Source organism: Terrapene carolina, unplaced genomic scaffold, assembly GCF_002925995.2.
Source record: "Terrapene carolina triunguis isolate 2854851 unplaced genomic scaffold, T_m_triunguis-2.0 Scaffold62, whole genome shotgun sequence".
Taxonomy (NCBI): domain Eukaryota; kingdom Metazoa; phylum Chordata; order Testudines; family Emydidae; genus Terrapene; species Terrapene triunguis.
Window position 1 is genome coordinate 54,040,427 of NW_020664413.1, and position 24,721 is coordinate 54,065,147.

Sequence of the window (24,721 nt, forward strand, 5' to 3'; positions counted from 1 at the left end):
ATATATATACATGTATAGGAACAGCCAAGAAAAAAGAATAATGAACAAATTAATGAGAAGGTGAAGAAAGGTTCTTCACAAAAAATTTGAGTCTGAAGCTCAAAAACAGTAATGGGTTGGACACAGTCCAGGTTCAGTTTTACTGTCATGGGCAATAAGCAGGGCCGGCTCTAGGCACCAGCGTTCCAAGCCTTTTCAAGGGGCAGCATTCCGGTCTTTTTTTTTTTTTTTTTTTTGGTGGCGGCACTCCGGCTTTTTTTTTTTTGCTTGGGGCGGCAAAAAACCTGGAGCTGGCCCTGGAAATAAGAGGGAACAGAAGGAGAATAGCAGCTGCTCCACCCTTTATGCCTTTACATGAGAGCATGAGGTAGCACAGGGCACATGTTCAGCCCTGAAAACACGAGGATCATGCACACCTACAGTGGGAGCCACACTGACACATACTTGAAGATTATTTTTCAGAGAACAGAATATACCATTTACAAGTTACTTGGTTTGGCAAATTCTATGTATTTTGTTCTGTCTCTCATCCTTTTCTGGAATATCCCCTACTCCATAATCTTCCTCCTGGTTGTTTGAAGAAACTGATAGGCTGCCAAGGGACCCTGAGAGAGGGAAACTTCTATTCCTCCACCTGGATGCTATTTTAACCTAACTTCCTAAACAGATAGTGTAATTAATCTAATACATATGAAAACATAACTCTGCTTAAGTGACAGTAATGCAGTAGCCTTATTGTACAAGTTTACAAATTCATTTTTTAAACAATGCCCTGATAAATACAAATGTTTATATTTATCATTTTACACTATTCTAGTCTACTTGATCAAAAATAAGTTACACCATGAGCAGTAAATACAGGAAAATTTATTTGAATTAACCTTTTAGTTACAAAAACAGAGTTTTATTAGAAGTTACAAACTACAGAAACTTGTTTTTTATGACTATATTTCACACAAACAGTTTTAACACAAAATTAGATGTTTGTTTTACTATTCTAAATGGTAACAGGTTTACTAAAATCTTAAGGTCTATGAATTTATTGTTTAAACATTTATTTCTGTACATCAACAGCACCTTACTGAACAAGGCTGCAGTAACCAGATTAAATGCACCTGGAATATATTATCAAAGCAAACATTCATCCGATTAGCTAAAATCCTGCATACTAATATAAGACAATATATCATGTCAGCTTTAGTTTTATCATGCTTCAATTTCCAAAAGTCAAAATACTCAGAAACTTTATTATGAACCACATAAAGAGCATTCTGTTTATATTTAATGTATACATTTATTATTAACTGCAGCTAATTTTGATGGAAAGCGGCTATGGTATAAAATAACAATATGGCTCTCTTAAAGCTATCATTTTAAATATATTTTAAAAATATTAATATCTCAAAAGGTCCAAAAGAGACCTGTACCCTTCTGCTACGTCTTAAATAAATTATTTTGTATTCACTTTAAAATGAGAGCTACACAGTACAGCTAGCCAAGCATGATAAGTGCTTACCACATTTCAAACTTTTTTCTTTTTCTTTGCACAACAGGTTCTAGTTTTCTGATAGGAGTGTACAGATGTATCATTAAGACATCCTTATTATAGTTTTCATTTTTTTAAAAAATGACTTGTTAAATGTTTGTTTTCTTCACTTAAATAGAGAGCTGTCATGAAGTGAAGAAAGCTTTAGTCCAGGTGAGCTGAAATTACTGCACTACTTTACCTTTAACACATTTCTACAAACCTATCTTACAATAAAGGCGCATCCTTGAAACTTCCTACATTTTAAAACTATGCTAACATACAGGTAAAGCCATGTGTTCTGTTAGCATTTACTAAATTGTTATTGGAATGCAGTTTGTTCATTAACATAATGGTAAAAAAATTGTATAGGACACAGAAAATTGTTGTCTTAATGAAACCTATTTTGGTAAATGCATTTTAGAATACCTTAAATACAAAAAAAATCACATTAAAATGGCAAATTAAATTGTTTTATGATGAAACTGAATTGTTTGCTAGTTCTCAAGAAAGATTAATATTTTGTGTTAATGCTACTTCTAACCTTTCAAAACAGGTATTTACTATCCAAATAGAGGAAAATCTACTTTATTTAACATTATGACATTCCTTGATCTAATGCATAAAAAATGTTTGGGAGCGATGATGATCATTGATATCAGTTCAGATGTAATTTTTCTGTCAGTCAAAATTTCTGGTAAATATGATTTTCCAGTGTTCCCTACAGCAAATGTTCACACTAGCATTTTGCCACATAACTATCTAGAATACAAAATTCAGTCAGTATCAGTTGTTAGTAGTGCTTTGAAAGCTAGCTTTCTAGCATAATGAAAATACAAACTGGGTGGCTAAGTCAGAAAGTTAATTTGGCTTCAACATCAAAGGTTGTCAGTGGATAAGGATACTGAAGAGGAGGAAAATTTGTCATATTTGATTATCTTGACAAAGAATAGTATTGGTATAGGCACTGATCCTGCAATCTGATTTGGGTAGGCCTCCTCCCATGCACATGTGTAGAGCTTCATAGGTGTCAATGGAGCTCTTCAATTTAAAAAAACGACAGTTAATACTATAGTTAAAAGCTTGCTCTTTAGATGAGATGCTGCATCTGCCTTTGTAGCACTGGGAACGTGTTACATTATTTATAAAATAAATGCATAGTCACTCAGATTGAGTATGAGAGAGATTTTTCAAAATGGATATTGTGCCATCTTTTATTTTTGCACTACTAATAAAATTATCAGACTAACATTTGTTATTTCACAGATTATTTTCCCCCTTATGTTTCTGAAGAAAATAAAACCAAAAGTCAATATTTATAATCTAAAATCTGTTCCTATAAATGGAAATAATAAATGTGTGAATATCTGGGCTTTTTAGATACCCTTTACCTGATATACATATCAACAACTGCATAATATTTGTTCACCTTTGAGAAATTAGATCAAAAGACTTCAGATGTAAACCAAAATTGCTGAACACATTACTGCATAACAAATTTACTTCTTGGACCTCTATAATTTAAAAAATAAAGAACAAAGAACAAACTAAAACTGTGAACTCTAAACATGAGTCAAATTGATATGTATATTGTTTCATGATATTAGAAATAAGGCTGTGATAACAGAACACAAGACCTTTCCTGGCTACCTTTGCTTACAAAAACCGTATTTACAACTGAGCAAATGCTTCCACATAGATGAAGCAGTTTTAGGATGTGCCAAAATGTCTATAACATATCTATTCAGATAAATTCTAAAACCTAAACCAAATATAAAGACAACCGGGCAGATGCTCAGCTGGCGTAGATTGTCTCAATGGAGCTATGACAATTTAAACCAGCTGAAGATCTGCCCCAAAACAATGAGCTGATATCCTCAAGAACCCAAGTTATATTTACATTTTGACATAAACTGTTAAAAATGACAGTTGTTGGGTCATCACAAACGTTTTTTACAAGAGGTATAAATCATATTTATGTGTGATCTTGTTTCTGTTCAACAATGGTGCAAAACTGCTTTAGTCTTGGAGTGTTACTAAAACAGTAAATAAAATTATATACTATGGGATTGACTCTCCTCTCTCAGCAATGTCAATCAACTGGAGTTAAACCAGTGTAAGAAAGAGACGAATAAGGCCCAGCACAATATAAAAGAAAACCACTGATTGCTAGAGTGGATTTTAAATAAGACTGAATACTATCTGTGTATGTATCTACTACTGCTATATATAATGCCCACTCTGCAAGACCTTCACCTGATATAAAACTAAAACAGAATATTGCAAATGCAGTTGGAAAGTCACTATCAAGCAGTTCAAAAATTTAAAAAAGAGTTTAAAACATTTTACATATATAAGAAAGGTAGAGATAAAGACTTTCAGACTACATAAACAATAAGCCATGGCTTGCACTCATATTAAATACAGTAGTCATGTTTTAATCTATCAGGAATTTAAAATGTAATAATATAGATGGAAGGAAGGCAAAGGGGGAAAAGAAGGAATAAATTATTAAGTCCTTGCAGCTGAGGAGAAAATTGTTTTCCATCTCAACACATGATATAGTCAGTCAATGAGTTTTTAATCCTGCATAGACTGTAGAAAAATATTAATACTTAAATGCTAGGTGCAGGTTTTCAGTTGTCTTAAAATATAAAGTATTAAGTAAATTCTTGCTCATTTTCTATAGCTAAAAATCATATAAACATGAATGTATTGTTTACTGTATTTAAGAACAGTGTCAGCCTCAGATAAAGGTATAGAATTATAAACAAATGGTCCAAATTATATTCTTAAAAATTCTTATCACAAAGTAACTAAAATTACACCTATGCAAGAATTCTTATCTGATTTGATTTCAACAACAACAAAATAAAGTTACACAAACTATACATGACGTGAAAAAATACAATTATGTTTAAATAACAATATGTAAAATAAAATAATTGGTATCCAAATCAAGTATATGCTGTCAGTCTACAAGAAAATGGCTCAAATGTTGAAAATGTCTGTTGTTGTAATGTATCTGATACAAAAATGAATTTTAGATTTTTCCTGTAATACAAATATGCTGTTTTCAAACTACTTTAATAAATAGTGCATATACAATAGTCTGTATATCACAAATACAAGTCTGTCACCTAAATGTGCATTAATTGATAAAGGAAACCATGATTTTATCCTGCATATCCTGTGTTTGCTGACATGAACTGCAAGATTTCTTTTTATTCCTTTTACAAAAAAAAAGGCCATTTTAATTTAGGCATACTCAGTAAATGCTGAGAGTTACTAAATTATATACCCTCCATGTGCTAGACATATTAGCATAGTAGACATCTAAGAGTCTATTTAACAGAGTCTGTAGAGGAAGGTGGAGTGAGAATTGTATCTTCCATTCTGTAGTCTTTTCTAGGATGAAAGTGAGGGCTTCGTGTATATCGAGGTTTCAAACTCACAGATGAAGGATGTGAAAAATTTCTTCTCACAGAATGTAACCTTGGTTCCTAAAAAGAGAAAAATACTGTTGTCTTTTCTCTGTATATTTAAAAACGGTGTTTTGTTTATTATACTAAACATGTAGTGGGAACGATCCAATTTAAGATATGTATGTACCACCTGTCTGAACAATGGTGAGCATCTCTAATTTGGAGGATAAGGACCTTAGGTAGCTGCAAGACTTACACATGTGGATAGTCCCATTGGAGTCAATGGTACATGCAATGGGACTACTCACATGCTTAAAGTTAAACACATGCATACGTCTTTGCAGGATCAGGGCTTTAATGTATTTGAATTGTTTCTTTAACAAGCAGAGACAATAGAGGAAAAATACTTCGTAAATCTCCTATTTTTCGCTCTTATAGCATAATTTCATGGTTCAAATACTGTTCTTATAATGTATGTAACTACTGATCCCTCAGCCTCTTGCAGGGCTCCCTCAAATCACTTAGGTCTCACAAACTATGAATGCAGAATTTCAACGGATACCAAATGTGAGTTCCATGTGCATTTGTAGATACAAGGCTAGATCTTCAACTGGTATAAATCATCATAGCTTCATTGACTTCCATGGAGTGACATGATTTACACCAGCTGAAGGTATGTCCCACAACTTGGCCTAAGTATCCTTACCACATCACACTGACACTATCTGTTTAAAAATAAAATGAATACATTTAAATGTATTCACATCTAACAGTTTTCATGCCAAACCACTTTACAAACAAACTCACAAGGATCTCAACTGCAGTGCAACTGTAACAGCATGCAGCAAGACTGAACAACAGTTTAGGATAGGTAGTGAAAAATACCATATTCAATTGAAACTGTAAGGGGAAATGTAAGTAAGCACAATATTATCATCTAAATTGGAATTTTAGCCACAATACTAGGATTTACACATCCATACTTGTGTTCAGTGCCATGGGATACTTAATGACCAAAAGTATTCAGTACTTTGATTTACAGCTCTTCCAAACCCTAAAATGTCTACCAGCATAGCTTTGTCCTTTGCCCCTGCCCCCCCAGCCCAGTGTGCTGGGGTATTGTAATTCAGAGGACTGACTCAGAGGGAAGAGTTGCACCCACACCCTTCCTGCAGCACCCACGTGTTCTTGGAGGTCTCTCACCCAACCGTGACTCAACATGACAATACTTAGCTTTCAGCTCATAATAGATTAAACCAGGGGTTCTCAAACTGGGGGTTGGGACCCACAGGGGGTCGTGAGGTTATTACATGGTGGGTCGCGAGCTGTCAACCTCCACCCCAAGCCCCACTTTGCCTCCAGCATTTATAATGGTGTTAAATATATAAAAAAGTATTTTTAATTTGTAAGGGGGGGGTCACACTCAGCGGCTTGCTATGTGAAAGGAGTCACCAGTAAAAAAGTTTGAGAGCCACTGAATTAAACATTGGGGGCAAAGCTGATATTAGTGGCACTGCACTGTGTAATTAAGAATAGAATTTGCACTCTTATTTTTATATTTCTATTATACTTGTATGGTGTAATATTTTACTACTTGATCAAGTATGACAGTGGTCTCCAAACTTTTTTGATCGCGCACCCCATCAGTAAAAAATTTTTGAGCACGCACTCCCTGCTCCCAGACGAACTGCTGAGGGGGGGAGGGGAAAGCCGCTCGGACTCCCAGCCAAACTCCTGAAAGGGGAAAAAAAAAAAGCAGCGCTGCTCCGGCAGCGCTCCTCCTGCCGCACACCCCGAAGGATCCTCTTGCGCGCACCCCACTTTGGAGACCACTAAAGTATGATACAACAAGCATATAGTAATAATAAAAACATATTAGGGCTGTCAAGTGATAAAAAAGTTAATCACGATTAACTGTGTGATTAATTGCACTGTTAAACAATAATAGAATATCATTTATTTAAATATTTGTGGATGTTTTCTACATTTTCAAATATATTGATTTCAGTTACAACACAGAATACAAAGTCAACAGTGGTCACTTTTTATTTATTTTTGATTACAAGTATTTGCACTGTAAACAACAAAAGAAATATTATTTTTCAATTCACCTCATACAAGTACTGTAGTGCAATCTCTATCATGAAAGTTGAACTTACAAATGTAGAATTATGTACAAAAATAACTGCATTCAAAAATAAAACAACATAAAATTTTAGAGCCTGCAAGTCCACTCAGTCCTACTTCTTGTTCAGCCAATCGCTCAGACAAACAAGTTTGGTTTGCAGGAGATAATGCTGCCCTCTTATTTACCATGTCACCAGAAAGTGAGAACAGGCGTTCTCATCTCACTGTTGTAGCTGGAATCGCAAGATATTACGTGCCAGATGTGCTAAAGATTCATCTGTCCCTTCATGCTTCAACCACCATTCCAAAGGACATGCGTTCATGCTGATGATGGGTTCTGCTCGATAACAATACAAAGCAGTGCGGACCAATGCATATTCATTTTCATTATCTGAGTCAGATGCCACCAGCAGGTTGATTTTCTTTTTTGGTGGTTCGGGTTCTGTAGTTTCCGCATCGGAGTGTTGCTCTTTTGAGACTTCTGAAAGCATGCTCCACACCTCGTCCCTCTCAGATTTTGGAAGGCACTTCAGATTTTTAACCCTTGGATGGAGTGCTGTTACGATCTTTAGAAATCTCACATTGGTACCTTCTTTGTGTTTTGTGAAATCTGCAGTGAGTGTTCTTAAAATGAACAATATATGCCGGGTCATCATCCGAGACTGCTATAATATGAAATATATGGCAGAATGCGGGTAAAACAGAGCAGGGACCATACAATTCTCCCCCAAGGAGTTCAGTCACAAATTTAATTAACGCATTATTTTTTTAACGAGCATCATCAGCATGGAAGTATGTCCTCTGGAATGGTGGCTGAAGCATGAAGGGGCATATGAATGTTTAGCGTATCTGGCACATAAATATCTTGTGATGCCTGCTACAACAGTGCCATGCAAATGCCTGTTCTCACTTTCTGGTGACACTGTAAATAAGAAGAGGGCAGCATTATCTCCTGTAAATGTAAATAAACTTGTTTGTCTTTAGTGATTGCCTGAACTAGAAGTAGGACTTAGTGGACTTGTAGGCTCTGAAGTTTTAAATTGTTTTGTTTTTAAGTGCAGTTATGTAACAAAAAAAAAATCTACATTTGAAAGTTGCACTTTCACGACAAAGACTGCACTACAATACTTGTATGAGGTGAACTGAAAAATACTATTTCTTTTATCATTTTTACAGTGCAGATATTTGTAATAAAAATAATATACACTTTGATTTCAGTTACAACACAGAAATCAATATATATGAAAATGTAGAAAAACATCCAAATATTTAATACATTTCAATTGGTATTCTATTAACAGTGCGATTAAAACTGCGGTTAATTTTTTTGAGTTAATTGCATAAGTTAACAGCGATTAATCGACAGCCCTAAAACATATATTTTTGCTGCTGTAGTGCTTCCATAGCTCTCAAAGTACTTTACAAGCCTGGCTGATCATTAGCCCCATTTGACCTACAGAATAACCAAAGCACAGAGTCATATATGAACGGCCATACTGTGTCAGACCAATGGTTCATCTGTACCAGTATTCTATGTTCTGACAGTGGCCAGTGCCAGATGCTTCAGAGGAAATGAACAGAACAGGACAATGTTGAGTGATCCATCTTCTGTCATCCAGTCCCAGCTTCTGGCAGTTGAAGGTTTAGAGATACCCGGAGCATGGGGTTGCATCCCTGACCGTTCTGGCTAATAGTCATTGGTGGACCTATCCTCCTTGAACTTATCTAATTCTCTTTTGAGCTTGGTTATACTTCTGGCCTTCACAACATCCCATGGCAACAAGTTCCACAGCTTGTGCATTGTGTGAAGAGGTACTTCCTTTTTGTTTTAAATTTGCTGCCTGTTAATTTCATTGGGTGACTCCTAGTTCTTGTATTATGTGAAGGGATAAATAACACTTCCTTATTCACTTTCTCCATACCATTCACAATTGTATAGATCTCTAACATATCCCTTCTTCATTGTCTCTTTTCTAAAATGAACAGTCCCAGTCTTTTTAATCTCTCCTTGTATGGAAGCTGTTCTGTACTCTTAATTATTTTTGTTGCCTTTTTTATGTACCTTTTCCAATTCTAATGCATCTTTTTTGAGATGGGCAACCAGAACTCCATGCAGTATTTAAGGTGTGGGCATGGGTTTATACAGTGGCACTATATTTTTCTGTTTTATTATCTACACCTTTCGTAATGGTTCCTAGCATTCTGCTAACTTTTTTGAGTGCCACTAAACACTGAGCAGATGTTTTCAGAGAACTATCTATGAGGACTACAAGATCGCTTTCTTGTGTGGTAACAGTTAAGTTACACCCTATCAGTTTGTATGTATAGTTGGGATTATGTTTTCCAGTGTGCATTACTCTGCACTTATCAACATTGAATTTCATCTGCCATTTTGTTACCCAGTCACCCAGCTTTGTGAAATCCCTTTGTAACAGTTAGCTTTGGACTTAACTATTTTGAGTAATTTTGTATTGTCTACAAATTTTGCCACTTCACTGTTGACCCCCTTTTCCAGATCATTTATGAGTATGTTGAACAGTGCAGGTCCCAGTATAGATCCTTGGGAACCCTGCGATTTACCACTTTCCATTGTGAAAACTGACTATTTATTCCTACCCTTTGTTTCCTATCTTTCAACCAGCTACTGATCCATGAAGGACCTTCCCTCTTATCCCATGATTGCTTACTTTACTTAAGAGTCTTGGTAAGGGACCTTGTCAAAGACTTCTGAATGTCCAAATACACTATATCAACTGGATCACCCTTGTCAGCATGCTTCAAAGACTTCAAACACCCTAAAAGAATTCTAGTAGATTGGTAAGGCGGCATGACTCTTCCGCAACATATCACATTTATCTATGTATCTGATAAATCTGTTCTTTACTATAGTTTCAAACAATCTGCCTGGGGTACTGAATTACTTCAGTAATTACTTCAGGTTTACCGCCTGTAAAGACCATATCACCTCTGGAGTCTTTTTAAAAAATTGGCGTTATATTAGCTACCCTCCAGTCATCTGGTACAGCGGATGGTTTAAGTGATGTGTTACATAACACAGTTAGTAGTTCTGCTATTTCATATTTGAGTTCCTTCAAAACGCTTGGGTGAATACCATCTGGTCCTGATGACTTATTATTGCTTAATTTCTCAGTTTTGTTCCAAAATCTGGGACAGTTCCTTAGATCTGTTACCTAAAAAGAATGGCTCGGGTGTGGAGATCTCCCCCATATCCTCTGAAATGAAGACTGATGCAAACAATCTCCACAACGGCCTTGTCTTCTTTGAGTGCTCTGTCAGCACTTTAATTGTCCAGTGGCACCACTGACTGTTTGGCAGGCTTCCTATTTAGTTGGGATGTGCTCCCCACACTGGCCCTGAAAGAACTGAATTAGGCCGGGGGGGGGGGGCAATCAGCCAATTAATCTATAAATTGGGGAGATATAGGCTGAGTGGAGGGTGCTAATTAGAAAGAAGCGCACCTGTGAGGGAACAGGTGGGGCTTCTATAAAGCCAAGAGGCTGGCAGCAGTGGGAAGTGGCAAGGAGGAAGCCTGCAGTCTCTTTCCCTGAGGTAACAGAACAGGAAGGGGAGATAGGAATCCGTAAGGAAGGGTTTATTTAGTAGCTCTAAGAGAGAAAGGTCCGACTAGAAAGGCTGATGGAGGAGCTTAAAGAAGCATGGTAGGAAATAGTCCAGGAAAGAGAGCTGTATGATTGGTAAAGTCCCAGACCTTAACTGCTCTCTTTAGGGCCCTGGACTGGAACCTAGAGTAGAGGATGGGCCTGGGTTCCCTGAAAGGGGAAATTACAGTGTGACTTGGCCGGAGGACCAAGTCACAAAGCCAGGGACGGCTCCAGGCACCAGCGCGTGCCTGGGGTGGCAAGCCGCGAGGGGGTCCGCCAGTCCCGCGGTTTTGGTGGCAATTCAGCGGTGGGTATGCCAAAGGTGCAGGACCGGCAGACCTCCCGCAGGCATGCCGCTGAAGGCTGCCTGACTGCTGTGCTTGGGGCGGCAAAATACATAGAGCCACCCCTGCACAAAGCAGCCGTACCGTGACTCTGTGAGCAGGAAGAGAGCGGCAACTGGGCGGAATGAATCCCTGGAATCGCCAGGTGTCACCCAGCAGTGAGTAGAGCATCCCTGACAAGCAGTCATAAAAATATCCTGTCTAAGATTGCACATTGAGTCTAAATTGGGAACACAGCATAGATCTTCTGACTCATAACCCTATAAGTAATCCACAAAATCACAGCTGCCTTCACTTTAAAAATTCTATTATAGGCATATAGTACACAGATACAAGGAATCCTTTGAAGTTAACGATGGATATAAATAAGATTAAAGTATATTAATGCCATAGTTATGACCGAGGAGACATTTTTTCTAAGCACTTTGTTTCAGGTATTGATAACTTTCTGAAAACAATACCCTTTAAGACAGTGGTTCTCAATCAGGGGGTCTGAGGCCCCTTGGGGGGCTGCGAGCAGGTTTCAGGGGGAGTCGCCAAGCAGGGCCAGCATTAGACTCGCTGAGGCCCAGGGTAGAAAGTCGAAGCCCCACTGCATGGGGTTGAAGCCTGAGCCCTGCCACCTGGGGCTGAAGCCAAAGCCTGAGCAATATAGTTTCATGGGGGCCCCATGGCATGAGGCCCCAGGCAATTGCTCTGCTTGCTATCCCCTAACGCCGGCCCTGGCTTTTATATGCAGAAAACCAGTTATTGTGGCACAGGTGGGCCGTGGAGTTTTTATAGCATGTTGAGGGGGCCTCAGAAAGAAAAAGGTTGAGAACCCCTGCTTTAGGATGAAATTCTTGATTTTTGTTCTTAGCCCAAAGAAGAATTTTCTGTTCAGAAGTTGTGAGATTTAAGAGATAATCTCAGTAAAATTAATGTGTATGTCTGCAAATTTTACACATCTACGGAAAACTTCTGTTATCCATTTTTCAAGGAAAGTTTTGTTAAGATCCTTCCAGTTCTGGATGCATTTACCAACTTTAAGTTTTCATCACCTTAAAAAAACACTGAATTGATTTCTACAGGCTTCCCTTGTTTTGTACACCTAACTGTAACTTGAAAGCCAAGTCATATTTGAAAAATATCAGTACACTAGGTTTAAAGTTATGACTGTTTGAAATCAGCCAACTGAACAATGAATAGGTACAGACTCAAAACCATCTCAGAAAATATCAGGGTGGTTCAAAATTTCAGGTGAGTAGTTTTGGGAGGCCTTGGTTTAGGCTGACTGGATTCAGTAGTCATTGGTGAAGGACAGCTGGGTTAAGGACTAGCTCCCTTTATGGATGGCTCACAGATAAGGACTATGTAAGTGTTTTAACCTGGATCAGTTTGGTTTAACAAGTTGCACTGCCCATATTAATTTTTGAAAAACAAGGATTTTCCATGCAAAAAACCCCAACCATTAATGCAATGATAAGGATTGTCGGAGAATAGGAGAGTTAGGCTAACTGTAACCCTAATAACGCGAGATTTGTAGAAGCGAGGGTTGTGGAAGCAGAGTTCTCACTTTTTGTTTGGGTACAGCAAATCAGATACTTTATTTTCTTTCTCTCTATCAATTGCACAGAGGGAGAGAGCTAAGCAGGTCTCTCAACAGGTAAACAATTACAGCAAGCATTTATACCTTTTGTTACAGACAATAATGAGCAACAGCTGCATTTTGTTTATACATAGGTCATTCTCATATCTTGTTTTGCTCACTAATGTAGACTCTTAGTCTACATTCCATATTATCTACACATTATCTACACAAGGTCGCAACAACTTCTCACACAGTTCTTTCCCACTCGCCTCACACATTCCTCGCTTCTACAAATCTCGCATTATTAGGGTTACAGTTAGCCTAACTCTTGCTAACGAACTGTCATGCATTGCATCCCCTTCCTGTCCGTTCTTTCTCTGCTTCCACAGGATGGATAAACTAATGTTTAAAAGTTGGAAATACAAAGTGAAAGTTGAATGCTCAAACCATGATTTTCCCCCTTTATTCTTATACTTTAAAATACGGTCTCTCTTCATAACATTATACAGTAGAACCTCAGAGTTACGAAGACCCTGGGAATGGAGTCTGTTCGGAACTCTGAAATGTTCGTAACTCTGAACATAACATTATGATTGTTCTTTCAAAAGTTTACAACTGAACATTGACTTAAAACAGCTTTGAAATTTCACTATGCAGAAGAAAAATGCTGCTTTTAACATCTTAATTTAAATGAAACAAGCACAGAAACAGTTCTTACCTTATCAATTTTTTTTAACTTTCCCTTTATTTTTTATAGTTTACATTTACCTGTATTTGCTTTTATTTGGGTCTCTGCTACTGCCTGATTGTGTACTTCCAGTTCCAAATGAGGTGTGTGGTTGACCATTCAGTTCTTAACTCTGGTGTTTGTAACTCTGAGGTTCTACTGTATATTATTTGTAAAATATTTCACACAAAATTCATAACTTGTAATGTCTTGCAATGTTTTCCCCATTGTTGTATACTTAAACTAATTTTAATGTCATAATAATCTAGTATATCTGTAGAATTAGGAACAAATTCTGAGAGCTGATGATCACCTACTGACTTCAATGGGAGTAACTGGTGTTCAGCAACTTAAGATATTTTATATGGCAGTTCCCTTTGCTAAAATATAGATTTCCCAAGATCCATATAACTTATCTAGCAAAATATTTTTCTCTTTCTTTCACATGTGTTGTAAACTTTTAAACAGCGTTTTCACGGATAGTTATATTAACAGAATGTATTACACCCAAAACCTATGTTGAAAGAACATTATTAAGATTGCAAAGAAAAGCACTCTAAAGTTAGGAAATGCAAAATTGCTTTGCAAACTTAATTCAGCCCCCTTGTGCATATGTATTTCTATACAGTCTTTAATTAGATGACCACTAGAGCTGGCCAGAGAACAACAATTCAGTTTTGTGGCAACTTTTTGAGGTTTCAAAATGTCTTTGTTCAGCACTGGAATGGAAATTTTTATGAAATGGAATTGTGTCGAAACATCTGTTTTCAGGGAAAAGGGTTGAGTTTTTGATTTGGGTGTCTCTCTCTCTCTCTCTCTCACCCTCACCACAGAGTCCACCCTAGACCTCAGAAACCCTACCATTGACAATTTCACTGAAATAAATACATTTCCGTGAAATATTCTGGCTACAACTAAAAGCATTTTTTGACAAAAAATGTTTTGTTGGAAATGTTCCAACCATCTCTAGTGTCAACATACTATTTTTTCTATAGGGCTATATCATTCAGTGCACAGAACTGATTGTGCTCACTATCAAATATTTTGTTTTCTCTTTGTTTAATGTTTGGCCCCATGCCTTGTTTACTGAACCGTACCCAAACCCTTCTCTTAAGACAGAATTATTGAATTCCACATGTACTTTTCTATGGCACTCATCACCGTAGCATCTAAGTCTTTGACAAATATTAATGAATTAATTTTCACAATATGCTTGTGAGTTCCACATCCATCAATTTACACCCGCACAATTCATCAGCAGGGTTGGAACCTTTTGTTCAACCACACAGGCCTCTGCCACTTGAGCTAAGTAACTGATAGCAATAGTAGTGTCATCCTATATGTGGACCAGCAGTAGAGGAGGAAGGGACACTCTGCCGGTAAGTTTCAAAGATATTTGCTAATAGCAAAGGAATGGTAAGACTAGGAAGCCTGGGTTCCATTCCAGGCTATCGCAGGGAGAGTCTCTGGTGGGCACAGGTTCTTCTGCACATACCCCCCAAGCTTGATCCCGTCTGTTACATCCCTTTGAACGTGTCCCTGTCCTGTCTCTTCCCCACTACAGACTCCTCATTCCAATCCCTTTTTCCTCACCTAGCCAGTCCCAGTCTCCACTCCCCTCAGTCTTCTCATCCCAGACTCACCTCTTGCCCAGCAAGCCATTATCTCCACCCTTATCCAGTCCCAGTCCCCGCAGTCACCTTGCCCAGTCATCCCAGTTCCCTCCTAACTGCCCTGGATCCTTACCTCTTTTTGCCCAGCTAGTCCAAGTTCCCCCCATCCTGGCTCCTCATCTGATCTGTCTCTCAAACCTCATTCTAGCCTCCTATGCCCCCCTCACCCACATTCCTACTCTCCACTGGCTCCCAGTCCCAGTCTCCATCCTTGGGCTCCTCATCCAATCTCAGTATTATTGTTTCCCCCAGCCCCTTGTCCCAGTCTCTTTGCCCAAGCTGTCTCCATTCTCTCCCATCAACCTGCCTCCATGTCAGATCTGTTTCCCCTCCCGCCTCACCTCCTTCTCCCCAACCCACTAGTTTTAAAGTCCAGTCCCCCCTCCAGCTTTTTATCCCCACCTTCTGCCTCCCACTCATTCCCATTTCTATCCCAGTCTCCTTGCCCAGATAGTCACAGTCTCTGCTCCCAGCTCCAATTCCCAGTCTCCCTCTCCTTCCACTTGTCATTCTCCAGTCCCCATCTTTCCCCTCACCCCAGGCTCCTTGACCCAATCTACACTCCCCCAGTCCAGCATTTTTCCTCAAGGCAATGGAATCAGGCAGCTTCCTCTTCCATGCTGTCTGGGCCCAGCAAGGGATAAATGGGAGCACAGAAGAGTCTCCCTGCTCTCTGTTCAGGTGCCCAGACCCGGCACAGCCCACAGCAATCCAGAGCTGCAATTGCAGGGAAAATCCTGTTCAGATCCAGGATGGAGTATGCGCAGTGTGGACAGAATCTTTGTGGAATTTGGCTGCTAAAATCTAAGACTATATCTACACTACAGAGCTTACTGCTGCAAGGTCTCTTGTGTAGCCTCTCTATGCTGGTGGGAGAGAGCTCTCCCACCAGCACAATTAAACCACCCCCAAAGAGCGGCGGTAGTTATGTTGGCAGGAGACACTCTCCCGCCAACGTAGCACTGTCCACACTGGCATTTTTGTTGGTCGGGTTTTTTTTTCCACTCTTCTAAGTGACAAAAGTTTTGTCGACAAAAGTATTAGTGTAAGACATAGCCTTAGCTTAAATCTCTCTGAGAATGTGTGAAGTGCAATTTTTCAAAGATTTATAATTAGGCCAAATTTTCGGGTGGATTTTCATGGGATGGCAAAAGGCACATCCCTGACACAAAAGTCACCTCCTGTGCCAAATTAAGTCTCTGTTCAAAGCATGGTGGGCACTAAAGTTTTTTCAAAGAAAAGGTCACCAGAATTGTTTTAACATGGGCCAAACAATATTTGCTACACGTTACTGGAAAACCCTGAACTGTTCTGGCTGAAATTTTTCAAAAAAAGTTTAGCCTGAGGCAGACACCTGGCATGGAAAATTTCAGCTCAAACGGTTAAAGCCTAGCAAAGTTATAATCACCTGAACACAGGGTCTTATAATGGGTATTGTCAGGCAACCTTAAAAACAGGGTGGTAGCCCTGTGTATAGTTGATATTTATTTATATTTTTTGTTTGACCATCTCTTAAATAGAAGCCTATTTATTTCATATTATTTCATATTTTATTATTTCATATTTTCCATGTACCCTATCCTAAATCTGTCTTTAAAAAGTCCAAATCATACCTTCTCTGAGCACTCGATATATTTAAAAAAAAATATATTAAGCTTTCCTTTTGGACAGAGTCTGCTACCTTTACTCATGCTGAACAGTGTTTTACTCCGTGAATAGTCCCATACAAATCAATGCAACTGCTTCTTGAGTAAGACACTTACACACATGGGATAAAAACAACAAGGAGTCTGGTGGCACCTTAAAGACTAACAGATTTATTTGGGCATAAGCTTTCGTGGGTAAAAACCTCACTTCTTTGGATACAGAGAGTGAAAGTTACAGATGCAGGCATTATATACTGAAACATGGAGAGCAGGGAGTTACTTCGCAAGTGGAGAACCAGTGTTGACAGGGCCAATTCAATCAGGGTGGATGTAGTCCACTCCCAATAAGAGATGAGGAGGTGTCAATTCCAGGAGAGGAAAAGCTGCTTCTGTAATGAGCCAGCCACTCCCAGTCCCTATTCAAGCCCAGATTAATGGTGTTGAATTTGCAAATGAATTTTAGTTCTGCTGTTTTTCTTTGAAGTCTGTTTCTGAAGTTTTTTTGTTCAATGATAGTGACTTTTAAATCTGTAATAGAATGACCAGGGAGATTGAAGTGTTCACTTACTGGCTTATGTATGTTACCATTCCTGATGTCCGATTTGTGTCCATTTATTCTTTTGCGGAGGGACTGTCCGGTTTGGCCAATGTACATGGCAGAGGGGCATTGCTGGCACATGATGGCATATATAACATTAGTGGATGTGCAGGTGAATGAGCCCTTGATGGTGTGGCTGATGTGGTTGGGTCCTTTGATGGTGTCGCCAGAGTAGATATGGGGACAGAGTAGGCAATGAGGTTTGCTACAGGGATTGGTTCCTGGGTTGGTGTTTCTGTGGTGTGGTGTGTAGTTGCTGGTGAGTATTTGCTTTAGGTTGGGGGGTTGTCTGTAAGCGAGGACTGGCCTGCCTCCCAAGATCTGTGAGAGTGAGGGATCATTTTCCAGGATAGGTTGTAGATCGTGGATAATGCGCTGGAGAGGTTTTAGCTGGGGGCTACAACAGTGGTACCCTCAACTCATCTAACAACATTGTCAATCTTTCCAACCACACACTTAGCCCAGCAGAAGAGTCTGTCCTATCTCGGGGACTCTCTTTCTGTCCCACCATCCCCACAAACACGATACAGTTCTGCGGTGATCTGGAAGCCTACTTTCGTCGTCTCCGACTCAAGGAACATTTTCAACGCACCACTGAACAGTGCACTGACCCACAGGAACCCTCCTACCAACACTACAAGAAGAAGAACTCTGCATGGACTCCTCCTGACGCGCGAAATGACAGACTGGACCTCTAAATAGAGTGCTTCCGCAGACGTGCACAGGCTGAAATAGTGGACAAACAACATCACTTGTCCCATAACCTCAGCCGTACAGAACGCAATGCCATCCACAGCCTCAGAAACAACTCTGACATTATCATCAAAGGGGCTGACAAAGGAGGTGCTGTAGTCATAATGAACAGGTCGGATTATGAACAGGAGGCTGCCAGGCAACTCTCCAAGACCACATTCTACAGGCCACTATCCTCTGATCCCACTGAGGAATACCAAAAGAAACTACACCATCTGCTCAAGAAATTCCCAGCTACAGTACGGGAACAAATCTACATGGACACACCCCCAGAACCCCGACCTGGGGTATTCTATCTGCTACCCGAGATCCATAAACCCGGAAACCCTGGACGCCCCATCATCTCAGGCATTGGCACTCTTACAGCAGGATTATCTGGCTATTTGGACTCTCTCCTCAGACCCTACGCTACCAGCACTCCCAGCTATCTTCGAGACACCACCCACTTCCTGAGGAAACTACAATGCATTGGTGTTCTTCCTGAAAACACCATCCTGGCCACCATGGATGTAGAAGCACTTTACACCAATATTCCACATGAGGACGGACTACAAGCTGTCAGGAACAGTATCCCTGATGAGGCCACAGCAAGCCTGGTGGCTGAGCTTTGTGACTTTGTCCTCACAAATGTTGTAATTTAATTCTAAATTGCTACATGCAAACTCATTTTCACTATTCTATGCTGTTACTCTTCATCTATGTGAGTGTGCACACATGAGGTACCTTGCATATAAATAGAGATTCTGATGGTAAATTTTAACCAATAAATCCATATTAGTGTAATTTTTCACAGTCCAGAGTTTTGAAAATAAACACGGTTAAAAACCAATTTTAGCTATTTTGAAATTTCAACTACCACTCACACCCAATTTATGAGAGATTATGGCCCCCACATTTGAGATGTTAAATAACACTGGTCTACAATTTTTGAGAAGTCGTCTGCTTCAGAGATAAAATGTGCTATTTATTATGTATTTTGATGTGCTGAATTCAAATATGACAATTAAAACAACTGATTGACTACTGTTTCTAAGATATTTAAGTTTTTACATTTTATGTCTATGTATATTGTGTAGATAGTAGCGTTTTAATCATAAATTGTAAACCTAGGTCTTTTCATGTGTTTATGGTTGCTTTACATGATATTTCACCTGTCGTGTTTATGTAACACTTTAAAAATCAGCAAAAGGGTTATATAAATAAAATTTATTATGAAAGAAAAGGCAAAAAACTATTATGTACATAGTTTAGTCCTATTCAGTGTCTACTCGGCGCTTCTTGGCTTGTCTCTTGTATTCATTAAATGGAGCATCTCTTGTCACTGTCCAGCAATAGTCTGCAAGCATTGATGGGCTCCATTTGCCCTGATAGCGTTTCTCCATTGTTGCAATGTCCTGGTGAAATCGCTCGCCGTGCTCGTCGCTCACTGCTCCGCAGTTCAGTGGAAAAAAATCTAGATGAGAGTGCAAAAAATGTATCTTTAGTGACATGTTGCAACCAAGGCTTTTGTATGCCTTGAGGAGGTTTTCCACCAACAACCTGTAGTTGTCTGCCTTGTTGTTTCCGAGAAAATTTATTGCCACTAACTGGAAGGCTTTCCATGCCATCTTTTCCTTGCCACACAGTGCATGGTCAAATGCATCATCTCGAAGAAGTTCACGAATCTGAGGACCAACAAAGACACCTTCCTTTATCTTAGCTTCACTTAACCTTAGACGTTTTCCACGGAGGTACTTGAAAGCTGCTTGTGTTTTGTCAATGGCCTTGACAAAGTTCTTCATCAGACCCAGCTTGATGTGTAAGGGTGGTAACAAAATCTTCCTTGATTCAACAAGTGGTGGATGCTGAACACTTTTCCTCCCAGGCTCCAATGACTGTCGGAGTGGCCAATCTTTCTTGATGTAGTGGGAATCTCTTGCACGACTATCCCATTCGCAGAGAAAACAGCAGTACTTTGTGTATCCAGTCTGCAGACCAAGCAAGAGAGCAACAACCTTCAAATCGCCACAAAGCTGCCACTGATGTTGGTCATAGTTTATGCACCTCAAAAGTTGTTTCATGTTGTCATAGGTTTCCTTCATATGGACTGCATGACCAACTGGAATTGATGGCAAAACATTGCCATTATGCAGTAAAACAGCTTTAAGACTCGTCTTCGATGAATCAATGAACAGTCTCCACTCATCTGGATCGTGAACGATGTTGAGGGCTGCCATCACACCATCGATGTTGTTGCAGGCTACAAGATCACCTCCCATGAAGAAGAATGGGACAAGATCCTTTTGACGGTCACGGAACATGGAAACCCTAACATCACCTGCCAGGAGATTCCACTGCTGTAGTCTGGAGCCCAACAGCTCTGCCTTACTCTTGGGTAGTTCCAAATCCCTGACAAGGTCATTCAGTTCACCTTGTGTTATGAGGTGTGGTTCAGAGGAGGAGGATGGGAGAAAATGTGGGTCCTGTGACATTGATGGTTCAGGACCAGAAGTTTCATCCTCTTCCTCGTCTGACTCAAGTGAGAATGATTCTGGTGCATCAGGAACCGGCAGTCCTTCTCCGTGGGGTACTGGGCGTATAGCTGATGGAATGTTTGGATAATGCACAGTCCATTTTTTCTTCTTTGACACACCTTTCCCAACTGGAGGCACCATGCACAAGTAACAATTGCTGGTATGATCTGTTGGCTCTCTCCAAATCATTGGCACTGCAAAAGGCATAGATTTCCTTTTCCTGTTCAACCACTGGCGAAGATTTGTTGCACAAGTGTTGCAGCATATGTGTAGGGCCCACCTCTTGTCCTGATCTCCAATTTTGCAGCTAAAATAAAGGTGATAGGCTTTCTTAACCATAGTGGTTATACTGCGCTTTTGTGATGCAAAAGTCACTTCACCACAAACATAGCAGAAGTTATCTGCACTGTTCACACAAGTACGAGGCATCTCTGCTCACTTTGGCTAAACAGAAATGTGTCCCTTTGCAAAATCAAACACTGACAAATAAGAGAGCACGACACTGTATGATTTCTAGAGCTGATATAGGGCAATTTGTTCAGCAGAGTGATGTAAGCTTCGTTATGATTGCATCATCCATGACTTCTAGGAATAACATGATGCAATTCATATCATGTATGACGCAATACCAGCTTCAGATTGCATCATTCATTGTTTTGCCTAAAAGGCAAGTACTGTCCAAACCCAGTCATAGATTTATTCATAGATCCAGTCAAAGATGTATTTTAGTCATTTCTGGTTTAAATTGAGATCCCTTCCCTTTATAACTCACTTATCCTCCGCCATTCCCAAGTCAAGGGTCGTATATACTGACCCAATAGCATATCTTGAAAACTAGAGCCAATCAACAATTTTAAGCATCATTTTCGTTCTCAGTGACCCAGAATTAGTAAAGTTTGACTACATTTATTTCAGAAGCATTTTGGCTGTAGAGCAGTGTAATTAATCTATAGATAAAGGGACCTGAAAAATTCTATTTTTTTTATCTTATACCTTTCTCTGTTAAGTGAAAGAGCATTCTTTTAGTTGAAAATAACTATGAGAAAAAGTGTACTGAGATGCTTTGGAAATTATTTTTAATTATTTAGACATTTTAGATATTTTTAACCAATAGAACCCAAAACATATGTCTTGAAAATCTGCATAAACTAAATACAGAATTTCATAAAAAATAAATATTGGACTCCCTACATATAAACAAGTCCCTCTGTCTGGCATTAGTAAAGCAATTACACAGTATTAGAAGATGATGTACATATGTATATTTAAAATTGTAGAAAAACTATATGTATTATTTGAAAAACAGTCTAAAACTGCATGCTTACCTGCTACCACAATTTATATACATATGAGGGAGAAGAGTTAGGGTGCAACTTTTCCTTTGATATTTAATGATTGTTGAGTGCTTAGTTATCATTCTATTAAGTTTTTCTATAAAAAAATCCTAGATTTTTTTAAAAAAAGGAACAGCTTCCTTGTCATAATAAAGAGGATGGTTGTATACTTGCAACTGAATATGTAATTCCAGAGCATGAAATAATGTTAAAAACTAGAGATGGGTACTCAAAATAGGATGGATAGAAAAGGGGACAGAGTGATTACTAACAAAGGAAAAGGGAAACAGGATGTCAAAAAGTTTTAAATAGAATAATTTGGCAGTAAAATGGCTCAATTTTTATTTTTCAACTTAAAGACCAGGTTTCAAAAATAAAAAATATTAAAATACTGAAAACAATCAATCACACTTTTAGGAAAAATAACTCAAAACATGCACAGAATCCTGGGAAGTTGGACTAGGAAGAAAAAACTGGTGGAGGAAAAATATGCAAGAGTCACGTCTCAAGGGTGAATGATATGGACTGCACAAAACTAGTTTTATAAAAATGAACAACTGGTTCAGATTAATAAAGGAACTGACACAAACATACAGCAGATTGGGTTGGTTATACTTTGGCACACTTGACACCTAACCAGTTTGCAACAATCATCCATTGCAAAGGATGAACTGACCCTAAATTTCACAATGGGCAGCTGCTAGTTGGTTCGCTGAAGATGGATCTTGGCCATGTGGGGAGGACTGGACAAGAAAATCAGTACATCTGGACTAGAGCTGCCCAAATGGCTTAATAATGAATGCTCCACAAGGTCTGTCAAGTAAAGAGAGAGAATATACAGATCAGAAAAACTGGAGGGAAAAACTAAGCTGAAATGAGATCAGACTACAAATACAGAAAAAGAATATATGGTAAAGAGAGCACAGAAGGAAACAATGTACAGATAGGCAGAAGACATTCCCCTGAACCAACACATATTAACATAAAATGCATCAAAATTACTCAGTGGAGCTCAAACTGAGGGAGTTCAGGGGAGGGATAGCTCAGTGGTTTGAGCATTAGCCTGCTAAACCCAGGGTTGAGAGTTCAATCCTTGAGGGGGCCACGTAGGGATCTGGGGCAAAATCAGTACTTGGTCCTGCTAGTGAAGGCAGGGGGCTGGACTAGATGACCTTTCAAGGTCCCTTCCAGTTCTAGGAGATAGGATATCTCCAATATTTCTGTTCTACAGACTGAGACAAGCAAATTGTGTGGGGAGACAGAACCCAGCAGTTCTGTTCCCAGTGTTGAGAGAGACTGGTTGTGTAACTTTGAGCAAGACACTTATCTTCTCAGTTTTCTCACCTGTAAAATGAATATAATAATACTTACCTACGTCAAAAGTATGTTGTGAGGCTGAATTTAAGTACCTTGAGATTTCTGGTATAAGATGTTTTAAAAGTGCAGAGTATATATTAATGGCTGTTCCCTTTTTCACAATGCCTATCCCATGACTTTACCTTAAAAAATGCCACAATAATATAATATAATTAGGGCTATGATTTTAACTATAAATAAAGCAAAGCATTTTGGTTCATCAGGGTTTTAACTACAAGGTCTGAAAGTCTTTTGAATTCAAATGAATTCACAGAACAAACATGACTGAAAGGTCCAGGTATGAGGAAAGCTAATGGTTATAGGCATCAAAGCAATTTAAATATTTAAATATGAACATAAATGCTTTTACTATAAATGATTCCCCTTGAGCAGAGTGTTCAGACATCTTCATTGTCCTAACACTGGGTTTTGTTTTGCCAGGCAATAATAGTTTTCCTAGACTGACAACTAAATTCTTGTCATATTTTTTAGTAAAAGAAAGTTATCTCTAACAGTTCTCTGTAGCTGCAGATCTGTACTCTGTGAGCATACATCTTGGTGCTGAGAATCGCGTTGATAGCGTTGAAAGCAGTAACAAACAGCAGTAGCAGTAGTGTCCCTCTCACAGAACTATTTGAGATAATGGTATGAAGAATCTCTATTCTTCACTGCGGGACACCAAATAAATGGGAGAAGGTGAGTGAGTGCGATTCTGCAGATATTTCTCTCTCTCATGCTATGGAAGTGGAAATCTCAGTTATATTGTGAGGCCAGAGCCTGGCATCAGCTATGGTCCTCTGCCCAGATCTCTAAGCACATCTTGCCTGAACTCAAGGATACTCCACTCACAGGTGAATCATCTTCAGAGACTATTCTTGAAGGAGAAATGAAGATCACCACACCTACAAGACTGACTAGCAGTGAAAAACCACAAGCAGTACTTACAGATTTCAGAATTGTTCTCTTGAAACAGGCATCTAGTTTCGTTCCAACATAAAAAGAATGATTTTAAATTAGGAGTCCCATGCACAGCTTTGGAAATTTCAGAAATGGGCACAGTTTTTCCACATAGAATGTAGAAGCTAACTTTGTCCTATTAGAAAAGGCTTTGAGACCGTTTGGTAAAGGAACACCTTGCCATAACAGCACTAAATGCAAAGTCTGATCTATTTAGACAATCTGTGGACTGAGATGGTTGATTTGGGGGACAAATCTAAAAGGGATGCAAAGAAGGCACAACCAGAAGTTGTGGTATTGATGCAGGAACCACATTGTGAAATTCTATGGTTTGTTATGCACGAAATCAGACTAGATGATTATAATGGGCCTTTTGGCCTTAAAATTATGACTCTATGATGGTAATTTCTAAAAAGACTTGGTCTTATCCATACAGCTCAATACTCTTAACATCCAGAGGGTAATTCTCCTTTCATTCATCTCCAGTTTAACTACATTTATGGCAACAGAGTTACTCCTAAGCCACACTGATACAAAGTGAGAGAATCCA

At 39.0% G+C, this 24,721-nt stretch overlaps 1 protein-coding gene across 1 annotated transcript in view; it reads right to left on the reverse strand.

Moving 5' to 3' along the window:
- Positions 1-3,076: 3,076 nt before the first annotated feature.
- BOLL (boule homolog, RNA binding protein) overlaps positions 3,077-24,721 on the reverse strand; it is a 93,636-nt gene continuing 71,991 nt past the window's right edge. Inside the window, exon 12 of the mRNA XM_026647652.2 lies at positions 3,077-5,028. Within this exon, the coding sequence (XP_026503437.1) occupies positions 4,870-5,028 (159 nt within the window). The 3' untranslated portion in view covers positions 3,077-4,869. The remainder of the gene's footprint in view (positions 5,029-24,721) is intronic.